The sequence below is a fragment of the Melanostigma gelatinosum genome, assembly GCF_949748355.1.
Source record: "Melanostigma gelatinosum genome assembly, chromosome: 2".
Lineage (NCBI taxonomy): Eukaryota > Metazoa > Chordata > Actinopteri > Perciformes > Zoarcidae > Melanostigma > Melanostigma gelatinosum.
In genome coordinates this window covers 33,144,379-33,161,878 of record NC_136635.1, presented here as the reverse complement: position 1 = coordinate 33,161,878, position 17,500 = coordinate 33,144,379, and the positions used below count along the sequence as shown (strand labels likewise).

Here is a 17,500-nt window from a genome sequence, read left to right as displayed (position 1 = left end):
AAGGCTGATTAAATCCTGATTATTGATGATTGATGTTCTTAATTGATTTAACTCCATATTTGTATTGATTTGAATTCGTTGGTTGTGAACGTCTTGTCTGTTTCCAGCTCTGATAATAAACTTTTACATCGTGACATCACGTTTTTCTTCTTCTGATGTTTTTTGTTGTATGACTTCTCTGCTTCAGATTAAAATTTTTTTTGTCATTCGTCTGAGGTGTGAGGATGCGATGACATCATCAGACGCCTCCACGGCATCTAGTTTTTAGTAGCGTTTGATTGGTTCTTGCTGATCCGCCATCTTTCTTTTTCTCGGGATGATGAAGGCACATTAAGTCAGATGATCTCGCTGACGGAGGTGAAGAGTTCTCTGACCGACCTGTGGACTGTTTTACCTTTCAAAGGGCCCCGGGCCCCTTTGACCTCCAGGTGTGTCCACAAGGGGGCGCCACAGCGGCCAGACAATTACAGAAAACAAAGAGAAACCATTTCGATCCCTTCAGCAGTATTAAAAAACATCACATAGAAAAAGAAACAGCTCCATGTTACAGACGTGGTCCTCTTTGTCTGTCAGCTACTTGAGCTTCTCCTCCTCCTCGTTGTTGTTGAGGAGGTTCAGGTCGAAGCCCGACTGCTTCCTCAGGGCGCGTGGCGCCAGCGTCTTCTTCAGGAAGAGTTTCTGCAGGAAGCGGTTACTGAGGCTGAAGGGGCAGTAGCTGTGGATCAAGTACATGAGGCCGACGCCGGGTCCCGCAAAGTAGCGCGCCTGGGGCCTCGGAGACAGCAGCGCCTGGACGATGGTCTCCGTGACGGGGCTCAGGTCCGGGTTGGCCTGACTGGCGTAGCGGTGGAACAGCTCCTTGGTCTCCGTCAGGTAGTCCTCGCCGTAGTCCTCCAGCAGCGCGGGGGGAAGACCCTGCAGCAGCTGCTTGTGCTGCCGCTCCCAGTGGGCATGGTTACTGGAGTGACCTGCAAAGGAGAACCCAGCTCAGGGTTAACATGGTTACAGGGCTGTTTGTGTGTGTGTGTATATATATATATATATATATATATATATATATATATATATACATATATATATACACATATTTTATTAAGTTTAATTCAACTTCGAGAAACTCCCCAGAAACAGGATCCCAGCATGCTTTGAATGAGTTGTTACCGTCTAACAAAGGGTTTGAAGACATGAAGTGAAGTTTAAAATGTTGAATAGTTTCTTACACTTTGATATCAGGATTTTTTAAAAGGAGCATTGTTTGTTATCTTGAGGAAATAATGGAATGACGTGCATATTAACTACACAATATGATCTAATTCAGTGTCTCCAACTGCTGCAGTTTGTTGTTTTTGAGATATCCTGACTGAACCTTATTACATTACATTACATTACATTAGTCATTTAGCAGATGCTTTTATCTAAAGCGACTGACAATAAGTGTATTCAGAGAGAGAACAACTAGTCACCAGAAGTCATAAGTGCATCTCCTTTTATAACAAGCATCTAAGAGCATAAACCAGCGCCAACGTACAGTGCAGAAACAAACAAATGCAATAAGTGCCACAAACTAATATGAATACAATAAGTGCAATAAGCTAGTATGAATACAATAGATGCTAAGTGGAAGGCTCAGGGTAGTACTTCTTGAAGAGGTGAGTCTTCAGCCTGATGAAAGATGGGCAGCGACTCTGCTGTCCTGACGTCAGTGGGGAGTTCATTCCACCACTGAGGGGTCAGGACAGGAAACAGCCGCGACCGGGTCGATCGGACCTCTGAGCGACGGGGCGACCGATCGCCCCGAGGCAGCAGAGCCAAGAGGTCGGGCGGGAGTGTAGGGCTTGACCGTGGTCTGGAGATAGGAAGGAGCTGTTCCTTTCACTGCCCTTTAGGCTAGCACCAGAGTCTCACACTGGATGCTCTTACAGGAGCCAGTGTAGAGAACGGAGAAGGGAAGTTGTTTGGGAGAACTTGGGGCGATTGAACACCAGGCAAGCCGCAGCTTTCTGGACAAGCTCCAGAGGTCTGATGGCCGACGCCGGAGCTCCGGCAAGTAGTGAGTTGCAGTAGTCCAGGCGGGAGATGACCAGAGCCTGGATGAGCACCTGCACCGTCTCATCAGTGAGGAAGTGAATCCTCCTGATGTTGTAGAGCAGGAATCTGCAGGAGCGTGTAACCGATGCAATGTTTGCTGAGAACGACAGTTGGTCGTCCAGGGTCACACCCAGGTTCCTCACAGTCCGAGTTGGCGTCACCACGGTATCATCAATGGTGATGGACAGGTCTCGGTGCGGGCAACCCTTCGCCGGGAGGAACAGCATCTCGGTTTTGTCCAGGTTGAGCTTGAGGTGGTGTGTCGTCATCCACTTCGAGATGTCAGCCAAGCACGCAGCGATGCCTCCACTTGAGTGTCCCCGGAGGAAATGACAAGACCAGCTGGGTGTCATCGGCATAACAATGGTACGAGAAGTCATGCGAGCGAAAAACAGAACCCAGAGATGTTGTGTAGAGCGAGAAGAGAAGGGGGCCCAGGACTGAACCTTGTGGAACCCCCGTAGTCAGCATGCGTGGTTCCGACACGCCCCCCCTCCACGTCACCTGGTAGGATCGACCTGTCAGGTAGGATGCAAACAGGGAGACCCCATCCCCTCGAGGGTGGACAGGAGGATCTGGTGGTTCACAGTGTCAAACGCTGCAGACAGGTCCAGGAGAATCAGGACAGAGGAGAGAGAGTTAGCTCTCGCTGCGTGAAGCGACTCCGTCACCGCAAGGAGGGCTGTCTCAGTCGAGTGACCCACTTTGAACCCGGACTGGTGGAGATAGGAGGACAGTTGAGTAAAGACAGCACATTCAAGTGTTTTGGAAAGAAAGGGTAGAAGAGAAACCGGTCTGAAGTTCTTGACATCAGAGGGGTCACGTGATGGTTTCTTCAGAAGGGGGGGTGACTCTGGCAGTCTTGAAAGCTGTGGGAAAGCATCCTGAACCAAGAGATGTGATGATGAGGTGGGTGAGGAAAGGAAGGAGTTCAGTCGCAATAGACTGAAGAAGAGGGGAGGGGATCGGGTCAAGAGAGCATGTGGTGGGGAGGTTAGATGTAACAAGGTCGAGGACCTCGTTCAGGGAGAGGGGAGCAAGATAGGGTAAGATGGGGCATGCAGAGGGGAGGGAGAGCTGTGGGGGAAGAGCTGGAGATGGTGGACAGGGACCGGGGGGCTGAGAGAATGAGGACCTGATATCGTTGACCTTCTTGTCAAAGAAGTTGGTGAAATCGTCAGGGAGAAGGGAGGAAGTAGGAGGGGGGGAAGTTATTGGAGGAGTGAAGAGAAAGTTTCGAAGAGTTTTTTAGGATTGGAAGCAGAGGTTAGGATTTTGGAGCGGAAGAAAGCAGCTTTAGCAGGAGAAAGAGTGGTGGAAAAAGTGGAAAGAAGGTCCCCCGGGAGTTTGCCTTTTCTCCATTTACGCTCAGCCTCTCTTAGGCTCCGTCTGTCAGTACGCACTGAGTCCGACAGCCGTGGGGCAGATGGAGTTGGCCGTGCCGGCCTGGAGGTGAAGGGACAGAGGTTGTCCAGAGAAGAGGAAAGGGTGGAGAGGAGAAGATCAGCAGCAATATCAGGGGATAGCAGAGAGAAGGATTCAGGGTCAGGGAGGGCAGAGGTAACAGAAGAGGAAAGATCAGCCGTGGAGAGGGAGCGGAGATGACGACGAGTAGAAACCATGTGGGTAAGTGGAGGGAGTACGGGGGGAGAGGAGGGGAGTAGGACATGACATAGTGGTCAGAGAGCTGGAGGGGAGTGACGGAGAGGTTAGCAGTAGAACAGAGTCTAGTGAAGATGAGATCCAGCTGGTTGCCTTGTGGGTCGGAGGAGAAGAGGAGTGGAAAAGGTCAAAGGAGGAGAGGGAGGAAAGAAGAGGTTCTAATTTATCAGTCTGGATGTTGAAGTCTCCGAGCAGGATGAGTGCGGAGCCATCGTCATGGAAGTGCGAGACTAATGTGTCGAGATCTTCCAAGAACTCACCAAGAGGCCCCGGTGGGCGATACACAACAGCAATGGTGAGCTTGACTGGATGAGTGACAGTAACCGCATGAAAGAGGACGAGGAGAACTGAGGAACCGAGACAAGAGAGTGTTTCCATTTTGGGGAAATTAGCAGGCCAGTACCACCACCCCGCCTCGCAGCTCTGGAGTGTGAGAGACAGAGTACACTTGTGACAGAGCTGTGGGTGTGATGGTGTTTACTGGTGTGATCCAGGTGTCAGTTAGAGCAAGAAAGCTGAGAGAGAGCAAGGAAGCGTAGCCTGAGATGAACTCAGCTTTCGGCACTGCCGACTGGCAATTCCAGAGCCCCCCCGCCACCACTCGCTCACCATGAGCTGAGAGAGGAGGAGAGATGAGGTTAGCGGGGTCACGGCACCTGAGAGGGGCCCAACGTCTACGTGACCACCGAGCAGAGGAGAGGAGATTGAGATTGATTTCTGAGTCACAGGCAGGAGGAGGCGAGGAGGCGAGGAGGCGAGGAGAAGAGGAGGCGACCTTGCTGACTGGTTAACAGACACTCCTCCAATTTTAACTGCATGTTAGACATCTGCATTCTGAGGGAATGAGAGTATGAAGCACTCAAATGATTTTCCTGAGAAGCAGAAACATGTCGTAATGTATTTAGTGTAAATGCTGAGTCAGCAGTCTCAGCATGAGCTTGGATCTTCCGGATTAAAGAGAGAGCAGCAGGATAAAGTGTGCCCGGTTGATGGACATCTGTCCGTTCTATGTCTCAACACAATGACCCGGTTAAGTTAAGTCTCTTTTGTGAATCCTGAAAGTCTCCCGATGACGTTGCTTTTTTAAAAACCCACACTGAGAAAACAAACCGAGGAGACGAGCAACAGGCTTCTATTGGCCAACAGTCTCCAATCACATCCAACCTCAGAATCAAGAGTCAGCAATTTGTAGTTTGTGAGAGAACAGATGGTCCATGTGGTCCTCGTTCTACTGAGCAGGAGGCCTGTCATCATGCTCAAACCACAACACAGAACCAGGCCTGGAGGACTCAACAGTGACAGGAAGGAGACCAATGAGGATCAAGAACACTGTGATTCTCTTATTTACATTCTGAGGTGCAGCAGAGACCAGATCAGCTGATCACAAGTCCTACGTTTACCCGAGGACACATCTTTAGTTTATATAGAGATCTGTGGAGGAGAGGTGGTGGTGTAGAGGTGGTGTAGATGTGGTGGTGTAGATGTGATGGTATAGATGTGGTGGTGTAGAGGTGGTGGTGTAGAGGTGGTGATGCAGAGGTGGTGTAGATATGATGGTATAGATGTGGTGGTGTAGAGGTGGTGGTGTAGAGGTGGTGGTGTAGAGGTGGTGATGCAGAGGTGGTGTAGATGTGATGGTATAGATGTGGTGGTGTAGAGGTGGTGGTGTAGAGGTGATGTTATAGATGTGGTGGTGTAGAGGTGGTGGTGTAGAGGTGGTGGTATAGATGTGATGGTATAGATGTGGTGGTATAGAGGTGATGTTATAGATGTGGTGGTGTAGAGGTGGTGGTGTAGAGGTGGTGGTATAGATGTGATGTTATAGATGTGGTGGTGTAGAGGTGGTGGTATAGATGTGGTAGTGTAGATGTGATGGTATAGATGTGGTGGTGTAGAGGTGGTGGTGTAGAGGTGATGTTATAGATGTGGTGGTGTAGAGGTGGTGGTATAGATGTGGTAGTGTAGATGTGATGGTATAGATGTGGTGGTGTAGAGGTGGTGGTGTAGAGGTGATGTTATAGATGTGGTGGTGTAGAGGTGGTGGTGTAGAGGTGGTGGTATAGATGTGATGGTATAGATGTGGTGGTGTAGATGTGATGGTATAGATGAGGTGGTGTAGAGGTGATGGTGTAGAGGTGGTGGTGCAGAGGTGGTGTAGATGTGATGGTATAGATGTGGTGTTGTAGAGGTGGTGGTGTAGATGTGGTGGTATAGAGGTGGTGTAGAGGTAGTGTAGATGTGATGGTGTAGATGTGGTGTAGATGTGGTGTAGATGTGGTGGTGTAGATGTGGTGGTGTAGATGTGGTGATGTAGAGGTGGTGGTGTAGCTGTGCTGGTGTAGATGTGGTGGTGTAGATGTGCTGGTGTAGATGTGGTGGTGTAGATGTGATGGTGTAGATGTGGTGTAGATGTGGTGTAGATGTGGTGTAGATGTGGTGGTGTAGATGTGGTGGTGTAGATGTGGTGATGTAGAGGTGGTGGTGTAGCTGTGCTGGTGTAGATGTGGTGGTGTAGATGTGGTGGTGTAGAGGTGGTGGTGTAGATGTGCTGGTGTAGATGTGGTGGTGTAGATGTGGTGGTGTAGAGGTGGTGGTGTAGAGGTGGTGGTGTAGAGGTGGTGTAGATATGGTGGTGTAGAGGTGGTGGTGTAGATGTGGTGGTATAGAGGTGGTGTAGAGGTAGTGTAGATGTGATGGTGTAGATGTGATGGTGTAGATGTGGTGGTATAGAGGTGATGTTATAGAGGTGGTGGTGTAGAGGTGGTGGTGTAGAGGTGGTGGTGTAGATGTGATGGTATAGAGGTGGTGGTGTAGATGTGGTGTAGATGTGGTGGTGTAGATGTGATGGTATAGAGGTGGTGGTGTAGAGGTGGTGTAGATGTGGTGTAGATGTGGTGGTGTAGGTGTGATGGTATAGAGGTGGTGTAGATGTGGTGGTGTAGAGGTTGTGGTGTAGAGGTTGTGGTGTAGAGGTTGTGGCGTAGAGGTGGTGGTGTAGATGTGGGTGGTGTTACCTGTCTTGAAGGAGGACGGCAGGATGGTGGACACTTGGACCCCCCAAGGCTCCAGCTCATGTCTCAGAGTGTTGATCAGGAGGTTGAGAGCTGCTTTAGACGCTCCGTAAGCTGCCAGACAGGGAAACGGCTGGTCACCTGAAAACACAGGTATGACATCATCACGACATCACCATGACATCACACACACACTGACCAATGAGCTTCATGTGTTAAAGCTGCATTCTCTCTAGTGTCCACCAGGGGGCGACTCCTCTGGTTGTATAGAAGTCTATAGAAAATGACTCTACTTCTCTCTTGATTTATTCCCTCAGTAAACATTGTAAACATGAGTTTATGTCTCAATCTCTAGTTTCAAGTCTTCTTCAATACAGCATGATGTTCATTTAGTACATTATGGTCCATTTAGAGTCACACAGACCATAAAGCAGGGGATGCTTTAGGGCGGGGCTACACGCTGATTGACAGGTCGACACCAGAGACGTATACGGCGTCTCTACGTCACTCCTCCTCAGTCCACTGGTCATAATATCTGATTTATTCATGCTGTAGTGGTGTGTGTGTGTGTGTGTGTGTGTCGGGAACACACCGGCGGGGCTGGAGATGGTGACGATGCGACCTTTGGCCTGTCGCAGCAGCGGCAGGAAACTCTTGGTGACGCTCAGCGTGCCGAAGAAGTTAACGTCCATGCAGCCGCGGAAGTTTGACATCAGCGACAGCTCGACGTCTCCGAAGTTCACGCACACGCCGGCGTTGTTCACCAAACCCCACAGACCTGCCGAACACACACACACACAAACTCAACACTATCTCATTGCCAATGAGTCATTGGACAACGACCACGGGCTCCACAGGGCTTCCCTGTGCTGCGACACAGAATCTATAAACTCTGCGTCACCTCCAGCTCTGGCCGTCCCGTCAGCCCTGGGTTGGTGGAAGGAGGTTCAGAAACAACGTTGCTTTTGAAGAAACCCTAGATCATAGTCTTAACTTCGCTGGACGAACAATAGAGCGAAGGAGAGAACGGATAACTTCGATGCCACGTTCTCTCCCCGTTAACGGCGACATGTTGCCGGTCCTGAGGATGAGAATCCCCACTCGCATACGAAGGGTTCATCACCGCACAGGTTGAAGCTCCGGACTCAGAGTTTAACCAAGAAACTCGAAGAACCACATCGACCGCTACGAAGTCGTCTCACAGTAAGAGGCTTGTGTCTGGGCAGAGTTAGTGTGTTTATTACCTTGTTTTGTTTTGTTTCAGTTCACTGTATTGTTATCACTCCTCAGTTACTCCTCATGTATTCCTCAGATTGTCCTCATATCGACTCTTCAGTCACTCCTCTTAAATCAACTCAAGAGTGATTTAGTTGTTTCCATCCCGTCTCTTCTGCTTCAGTTCAGTGATTTCCTAGAAAGTCATCATCTATTCTTGTGAACTGTAGAACACACTGCTGCTGTAAACAGTGAGCAGCACCACAGAGCGTTTGAATGAAGCAGCCATCTGGTCCCAGAGCGAGCTGTGCTTTGGCTTCAGCAGACGTTCGTTACCTTTGAGGCCCAGCTTGGCCTTGGTGTCCAGCAGGGCCTGTTGGACCTGCTGTGGCTGGGTGATGTCCACCTGGAGGAGGGTGAGGTGGGGGGAGCAGGTCCTCTGCAGATATCTGGCTCCGTCTCCCGACAGGTCCAACACTGTGGCGAACACCTCGAAGCCAAGAGCGTCCAGATGCTTCGCCGTCGCGTTCCCAAAACCAGAGTCACATCCTGCAGGGGCACAAGGACCGAGTCATTATCAGCTGTGAGGTCAGCACCAGGCTGAGCTGCTCTCCTCCTGTCAATAGAATCACAGCGCCGTCTCCTTCATCTACAGCTGACGGAGACGGCGCCCCCCCAAAACCATCACCCTGGTTAAGATCTTAAAAATAGATTTTGACACGAGAAAATTATTAATTCTGTGAAAAATGTCCAGTTAATCTTAGAAAGCAGCCATAAACAGAGAGACTCTACAGTGTTTTAGTCGATTGTTATCTGATTTTAAAGTATAATAACTGGGTCCACAACTAAGATTCATCATCTTGGTTGGTCATGTTTTATCTATAAATGTTCCTATTTCCTGGGATTTGACCCCATGTGAGCGGGTCACATCCTCTGCAGCTCCAGAGCAGCGGATTGGATCGATGTCCTGACTCTTAATCTCAGATCACTTTTCACCTGTTTGGAGTGAAAACAGAGCAGACTATGACATCATCCTCGTCCTCCTGCTGCAGCTGTGATTGGCTCATCGCCCAGCAGTTGTTTGGATAGCGGACAGGTTTGGACAGAGACTGATCCGGCATCAGTTCTCGGTCACATTCATCAATCAGCACAAATACAGACAACGAAAATATTGTTGTAATTTACTGCCTCAACGTTGTAATTACACTGCTCAGCGTACAGAAACCCATCAATCACAGATCAATGGAGATGAATTAAATTGAGACATCGAAGAGCTTTTAAAAGACTTATTGTACCGTTAGCAAATGAGCTAACTGTCAGTTAGCAAGCTTGTTAGCTCAGAGAGCTTTCTCCATCTTCACTTTTATTATTTAACTTTATTGAATGAAATGATGAACAATCCTGAGAACTAAATGTCAGAGAAACAAAGAGCAGACGCCATCAGGGTCCCTCAGAAACCAGCCAGTGGGGATACGGTCACATTACCCGCAGCTCGCCCCGTGTTTCCCAGAAGTCCCGGCACCTACAACCTGATCCCTGGCGGCACTCACTGTCCTGTTTGTTCCTTTGTGTCTGAAAGAGCTCTGCTGGCGAGAGCGCGGAGCTGCTGGCTGCACACCGAGTCCCTGGAGGGTTTCCAGTCACGTCCCAAGAACAGAGAGAGAAACGCTGGCTCCACAAGCAAATACCAGCACGCACACGCACACGCACACGCACACGCACACACGCACACGCACACGCACACGCGCACGCGCACACGCACACACACACACACGTGATGACAGACAGAGCTGTCAGAACTCTGATTATAAAAGAGGAAAATCAAGAACTTTATCACTCGGAAAAGAGTTTCAACACGATAAATATGTTGGTCTCCGTGTGAGTCTTCTTCTTCAGTCTCTGAGTAAAGTCTTCTTCATCCCGTCTCTGAGTAAAGTCTTCTTCTTCAGTCTCTGAGTAAAGTCTTCTTCGTCCCGTCTCTGAGTAAAGTCTTCTTCTTCCGTCTCTGAGTAAAGTCTTCTTCATCCCGTCTCTGAGTAAAGTCTTCTTCATCCCGTCTCTGAGTAAAGTCTTCTTCATCCCGTCTCTGAGTAAAGTCTTCTTCTTCCGTCTGAGTAAAGTCTTCTTCTTCCGTCTCTGAGTAAAGTCTTCTTCTTCCGTCTCTGAGTAAAGTCTTCTTCTTCCGTCTCTGAGTAAAGTCTTCTTCATCCCGTCTCTGAGTAAAGTCTTCTTCTTCCGTCTCTGAGTAAAGTCTTCTTCTTCCGTCTCTGAGTAAAGTCTTCTTCATCCCGTCTCTGAGTAAAGTCTTCTTCATCCCGTCTCTGAGTAAAGTCTTCTTCTTCCGTGTCTGAGTAAAGTCTTCTTCTTCCGTCTGAGTAAAGTCTTCTTCTTCCGTCTCTGAGTAAAGTCTTCTTCTTCCGTCTCTGAGTAAAGTCTTCTTCGTCCCGTCTCTGAGTAAAGTCTTCTTCTTCCGTCTCTGAGTAAAGTCTTCTTCATCCCGTCTCTGAGTAAAGTCTTCTTCATCCCGTCTCTGAGTAAAGTCTTCTTCTTCCGTCTGAGTAAAGTCTTCTTCTTCCGTCTCTGAGTAAAGTCTTCTTCTTCCGTCTCTGAGTAAAGTCTTCTTCATCCCGTCTCTGAGTAAAGTCTTCTTCTTCCGTCTCTGAGTAAAGTCTTCTTCTTCCGTCTCTGAGTAAAGTCTTCTTCTTCCGTCTCTGAGTAAAGTCTTCTTCTTCCGTCTCTGAGTAAAGTCTTCTTCTTCCGTCTCTGAGTAAAGTCTTCTTCGTCCCGTCTCTGAGTAAAGTCTTCTTCTTCCGTGTCTGAGTAAAGTCTTCTTCATCCCGTCTCTGAGTAAAGTCTTCTTCATCCCGTCTCTGAGTAAAGTCTTCTTCTTCCGTCTCTGAGTAAAGTCTTCTTCTTCCGTCTCTGAGTAAAGTCTTCTTCTTCCGTCTCTGAGTAAAGTCTTCTTCTTCCGTCTCTGAGTAAAGTCTTCTTCATCCCGTCTCTGAGTAAAGTCTTCTTCGTCCCGTCTCTGAGTAAAGTATTCTTCTTCTGTCTCTGAGTAAAGTCTTCTTCTTCCGTCTCTGAGTAAAGTCTTCTTCTTCCGTCTCTGAGTAAAGTCTTCTTCTTCCGTCTCTGAGTAAAGTCTTCTTCATCCCGTCTCTGAGTAAAGTCTTCTTCGTCCCGTCTCTGAGTAAAGTCTTCTTCTTCTGTCTCTGAGTAAAGTCTTCTTCTTCCGTCTCTGAGTAAAGTCTTCTTCTTCCCGTCTCTGAGTAAAGTCTTCTTCATCCCGTCTCTGAGTAAAGTCTTCTTCATCCGTCTCTGAGTAAAGTCTTCTTCATCCCGTCTCTGAGTAAAGTCTTCTTCATCCCGTCTCTGAGTAAAGTCTTCTTCTTCCGTCTCTGAGTAAAGTCTTCTTCTTCCGTCTGAGTAAAGTCTTCTTCATCCCGTCTCTGCTGACCTCACAGCGAGCCTCCGTCTCTGAGGTCCAGAGAGGCCGACGGAGGTGCAGTCGGGAGACGGATTCGGGCTCCGAGGAGGCGCAGCATTACGTAATGAGGCCCGAGGGCTCGGGGGGTGGATGTGTGCAGAATAGAGAGGTCAAAACACACATCTGTCTCTGGGTGGAGGCCTCAACATCCTCAACATCTGCTCCTCCTTCAGAGGTGACGATTCACTTGAACACAACGCGACCTAAACCAACGAGGCCACCAGCAGCCTGCTCTCTTTTAAAGCCATTTGTATTGTTATCATGTCGAACTGTTCATCTATTCATGACCTGACAGAAATGAGCTTCTGCAGATCATAAAGAACGTCGACGTCTCATTAGAAGGCTTCAGGAGAGCCATGTGCTCAGACACCTGGAAAACATCACGGCTACAACAACATCACGTTGACTGTTAATCACTGCTGTCAGAGGACGACGTCATCATCTAGAAGTGAGGAATGAGACCACGAGAGGGTCGCACACACTTCACTCACACAACTCTCAATGGAGCTCATTCAGCAGCACAAGTGTGTTTGTAAGAAAGGTCCTGAAGGCAGTATATAAGAAAGGTCCTGAAGCCAGTTTATAATAAAGGTCCTGAAGCCAGTTTATAAGAAAGGTCCTGAAGCCAGTTTATAATAAAGGTCCTGAAGCCAGTTTATAATAAAGGTCCTGAAGCCAGTTTATAAGAAAGGTCCTGAAGCCAGTTTATAATAAAGGTCCTGAAGGCCGTTTGTAAGAAAGGTCCTGAAGCCAGTTTATAAGAAAGGTCCTGAAGCCAGTTTATAATAAAGGTCCTGAAGCCAGTTTATAATAAAGGTCCTGAAGCCAGTTTATAAGAAAGGTCCTGAAGCCAGTTTATAATAAAGGTCCTGAATGCCAGTTTATAAGAAAGGTCCTGAAGCCAGTTTATAAGAAAGGTCCTGAAGCCAGTTTATAATAAAGGTCCTGAAGCCAGTTTATAAGAAAGGTCCTGAAGCCAGTTTATAATAAAGGTCCTGAATGCCAGTTTATAAGAAAGGTCCTGAAGCCAGTTTATAAGAAAGGTCCTGAAGCCAGTTTATAATAAAGGTCCTGAAGCCAGTTTATAAGAAAGGTCCTGAAGCCAGTTTATAATAAAGGTCCTGAAGCAAGTTTATAATAAAGGTCCTGAATGCCAGTTTATAATAAAGGTCCTGAAGCCAGTTTATAATAAAGGTCCTGAAGCCAGTTTATAATAAAGGTCCTGAAGCAAGTTTATAATAAAGGTCCTGAAGCCAGTTTATAATAAAGGTCCTGAAGCCAGTTTATAATAAAGGTCCTGAAGCCAGTTTATAATAAAGGTCCTGAAGCCAGTTTATAATAAAGGTCCTGAAGCCAGTTTATAATAAAGGTCCTGAAGCCAGTTTATAATAAAGGTCCTGAATGCCAGTTTATAATAAAGGTCCTGAAGCCAGTTTATAAGAAAGGTCCTGAAGCCAGTTTATAAGAAAGGTCCTGAAGCCAGTTTATAATAAAGGTCCTGAAGCCAGTTTATAAGAAAGGTCCTGAAGCCAGTTTATAAGAAAGGTCCTGAAGCCAGTTTATAATAAAGGTCCTGAAGCCAGTTTATAATAAAGGTCCTGAAGCCAGTTTATAATAAAGGTCCTGAAGCCAGTTCATAAGAAAGGTCCTGAAGCCAGTTTATAATAAAGGTCCTGAAGCCAGTTTATAATAAAGGTCCTGAAGCCAGTTTATAATAAAGGTCCTGAAGCCAGTTTATAATAAAGGTCCTGAAGCCAGTTTATAAGAAAGGTCCTGAAGCCAGTTTATAATAAAGGTCCTGAAGCCAGTCCGTCAGACAGCACACGCTTTCTGAAAGAGCAGAATCCACGAATCTCGTCCTCGTGAACTGAGAACATGTGACGGTTGATCTTTATCAGCAGATAAACTCCGTTTAGGACACAAACAAACGAAGAGTTGAGAGAATAAAGTCCAGAATGAAGAAGGCAACGCTCTGCAACATCTTGCAGCATTAAACATGTCCTATAAATAGCACAACCAGTCACTGATCATTGGACGGCATGCTTCCTTATCAAACAGCGTTCATCTATTCTGAAAGACCAGAATGCTTTGGAAAATAATGAAAGCAAGTATTAAAAATGTTATATTTGATAAAAGTATTTATGGGATGTAATTGCCGGTCCAGTGATGGCGTTCTCTCCTGCTGTTTGTTCCGTTGCAGTCAAACGGTTTTCTCTGAGAGAACTCTCTGAAGGAGGAGGAACCGACGAGAGAGAAGGAAATGTAGATGAGATGAACGTAAGAGTGGGAAAGAAAGAGAAAAACATGGCCGAGGGGTAAAAATAACAAAAACAAAGAAGTAGAATAAAAAGATGAAGAAGGAAGAACAAAAGGAAAAGATGAGGAGAAAAGAAGACAAAGAGAATTCAAGACAATAAGGAAAGGAAGCAACCAGTTAACTTCCTTGTTACTTAGAATAGAAAGTCATGTTTTAAAGGTGTGACGTTGGATTTGTGTGCTTGTTTTTCTTTTGATTAACTACAGCTGTGTAACTAAACCTTTGGACCAGAGACCAGCGTCTCCTGAGGGTCCGGACTGAAGCTTCATAGAAACCACCGAAATACTGAGAGGGAAGATTTGAGCTTTTATTCCTGAAGGCCTCGCCCACCTCCTTCCCTTTGCTGCCATATTGATCGAATGTGTTCGAGTCTCAGCAAAAACCAGATTAGATGATTAACAGCATGAAGGTTCACCAGAAACTCAGAGATCCAGGCCCGCTGGAAGGAAGAGATTCACAGGAGAACCAGAACCAGGACTGAGCGGGGCAGAGCCTGCTGCAGTGAAACGAGAGATTTTCTAAAGGGACTCTGGTGAAATGACCACTTTAGTCCACAGGGGGCGACACAATCAACACAACATGAAAGTTCTTTGTCACTTTAAACCAGAGGTCTCCGACCTTTTTTGCACCACGGACCGGTTTCATGTCAGACAATATTTTCACGGACCGGCCTTCAAGGTGTGGCGGAAAAACACGACGAAATAAAATGATCCGATCGGCATGAAAACAAATATAAAATGCATAAATAAATACAACTCACAATAAGGCCGAATCAGTGGAGCGCTGAGCTGTTTCTCTGCAACGAGACGGTCCATCTGGGGTCACGGGAGACAACGACACCCGCAGTCTGTTCCTCATGTCCAGTCTGTAGTTTATCTACTCCGTCATTTAGTTTAGATCGCGTCACTGCAGAACATCCCGCTTCACAGAGAGGACGTGTGACGTGGAAGCAGGTTTCAGTGCTTTAGTGGTGATCTCAGGATATTCAGCCTTGATTTGAATCAAACACCAGCAGAGTTGTTGTCTTTAAGGCCGCCGTCATTTACAACCTCCAGCAGCTGATCTTCTGTCGCCACATGTTCTGCAGAGCGGGTTAGACGTCAGAATCAGTCCTGATGTTTCATCAGACTGCTGATGTTTCATCAGACTGCTGATGTCTGTTAGATGAAGCTTTCTTGTCGCTCTTCTTCTGGCTCCTTCGTGGCCTTTCCTCTTTGCAAAGAAGCTCTCCAAAAGTGTTTTACTCATTTTCGCTAGTTTGTGGGCTTAACTTGTGAGGTAGCGTATCACGTGACCAAGACGAGCGTCTTGACATGTCAAGAGACACAGGCGGAGGAAATTGCGAGAGAATCAGGTCATTTTTCAAAATAAAACTTCTTTCAGACTCTGAACATCAATAAAACGGAAATAAAATAATATTTATTCTTTCTGTGCGGCCCGGTACCAAATGATCCACGGCCCGGTACCGGTCCACGGCCCGGTGCTATAAAGGACATTTCTGGTGTTTTTCAACCCAAATCGAATTAATTTCAGAGTTTAACCCCAACCCAAAAACTTTATTGTCACCTCTGGTCTCACACAGAAGCTTCTGGAGGAGACGCTGCGGATCAGAAGCTTCTCCATTTAAGGTCAAAACAGACCTCTTGTTTAGGCCTCTGCTTGAAAATTGCATACACGAGTATATCGCTGCAACTACAAGCTCTATTTGAATAATGTTGATGTTATAATAAAGGGAACACTTGTGAGATTTGTTCAGATGTGTAAATATCAGTGGACCGGTATATGTTACTGGTTAAGAGTAAATGAAGATGGGACACAGCACAAATTGAAAAGTTTCAGGTTCGCCTAAACAAAAAACTTTCAGCTTTCAGAATGATTATGTCTTTGTAATGATGCAGCTCAAAGTTTAAACCGAGAGGGACAAGTAGGACGGACCAGTATAGGACGGACCAGTAGGACGGACCAGTATAGGACAGACCAGTACAGGACGGACCAGTAGGACGGACCAGTATAGGACAGACCAGTATAGGACGGACCAGTAGGACGGACCAGTATAGGACAGACAAGTAGGACAGACCAGTATAGGACAGACAAGTAGGACAGACCAGTAGGACGGACCAGTAGGATGGACCAGTATAGGACGGACCAGTACAGGACGGACCAGTTGGACGAACCAGTAGGACGGACGAGCCATGACATCTTATTATTACCCACAAAGCTCTCTGGTAAGTCATGTGATTCATCACCAGTTTTCAGAGATACTGAGATTGATTAGGATCAATCGATTAGTTAGTGATCAGGTTACAATTCATCTCATATCTTAAAAGATTAATTTATTGATTTGTTAAGATTCATCATCAACAATTTTGATGATTGATTAAAGATTAATTTTTTTGCAAAAATGTGAAAAACGTGAATGTTTGGATCTCCTATGAAAGTAAACAAACATTTAAAGAAACAAATTGATTAATCAGAAGATAATCAGGAGACGATGGAATGAGGGAACAACTGTTATAATACATTCAGCAGCTAGCGTAGCTTCGTGCTAACGCTAGTTAATGCTGTGCTAACGCTAGCTCCGCTAACATTTTAGAAACCTAAGTTTTGACAATGACGACCTCCAAAATCCAAGAAACCAGAAACCTTTAATGAGAGTCGAGCAGAGCGACGCTACGCTGTGATTGGTCGGTCTGTGTTAGAGGGGCGGGACTTGGCGAAGGTCTGCAGACTGAATATATAATGAACGTAGTTCAGGAATTCTAAATGTAGTTTATTAAAAACCTCAGAGGTTAAATATGATTCAAAGTTTTATTACAGACATAAACGCAGTTAAAACACGGAGTCGCTTCATTTATCTTCACTCTTATTTATTATCTAATTTGAAACATTTGACTATTCTTTCCCCATTTACTCTCCACAGAACCGTGTGGACGTGATTGTGTGGATGTTTGTGTGACCCAGATCTCTTTCCTCATCATCAAAGCTCTCCTTCCTGCAGGAGACCAGGACCACACCTCAGTTCAAAGTCTCAGAACTCTTCTGGATCTGGTTTCAAGGAGAGCTGATCCTGCTGGGACTCATGGGCGATGTAGTTGTTATTTTTACTGTGTCTATGTGATCATAGTTATATTTTACTAGTGCGTCGATATGTGTCTTACTATGCAGACAGAAAGTTTGATCTGCTGGATCCAGCTCCTGGTCTTTTGGGGGGTTTTGGGTGTTGTTCACTTTTTAGGCCACAAGAGGGCGGAGCATAACTTCACTGTTCTACTTCCTGGTCTATCTGAGTCTGGTCCCTGAATGTGGATCAGGTCTGAGGTCCTGATCTTGGTTCATCTACGGTAAGTCCAGAGGGACAAACATCAGTCAGCCTCTTTGAGTTTGATTCAGTGCGAGGCTGGGACTACTTCCTGGAAACATCTTGAACATGAAAACATCAGAATAATCACTCCACTTTTACGACAGTTTATATCTACGATTTAAAGTTTACTTTTAATTCAACACTTTCTATTTTTTGTTTCAAAATAAAAGTCCCCCAAGCGTCTTTCTGTGGACCGATATGTGGTAACATGAGACTTTTATTCTGAAATACCTTTTTCCTCCAAGATTTATAGTCGACTGGCTTTTTAGTTGTGGATTATGATAATTATAATAATATTAGAATTAGAATTATATTAATAATAATATTATTATTTACAAATGAATATAAGCTTCTTAACA

At 46.3% G+C, this 17,500-nt stretch overlaps 1 protein-coding gene across 2 annotated transcripts in view; it reads right to left on the bottom strand.

The window, feature by feature from the left end:
• Nucleotides 1-17,500, bottom strand: part of hsd11b2 (hydroxysteroid (11-beta) dehydrogenase 2) — a 20,841-nt gene that overhangs the window by 639 nt on the left and 2,702 nt on the right. The window contains exons 2-5 of one of the 2 annotated variants that reach the window (XM_079294089.1): nt 8,313-8,525; nt 7,354-7,539; nt 6,765-6,902; nt 1-968 (exon numbers count right to left, since the gene is read on the bottom strand). The exon at nt 1-968 is cut by the window's left edge and continues 639 nt beyond it. In XM_079294089.1, the coding sequence (XP_079150215.1) occupies nt 574-968; nt 6,765-6,902; nt 7,354-7,539; nt 8,313-8,525 (932 nt within the window). In that variant the 3' untranslated portion in view covers nt 1-573. The remainder of the gene's footprint in view (nt 969-6,764; nt 6,903-7,353; nt 7,540-8,312; nt 8,526-17,500) is intronic. The other variant, XM_079294090.1, reaches the window with a different exon arrangement.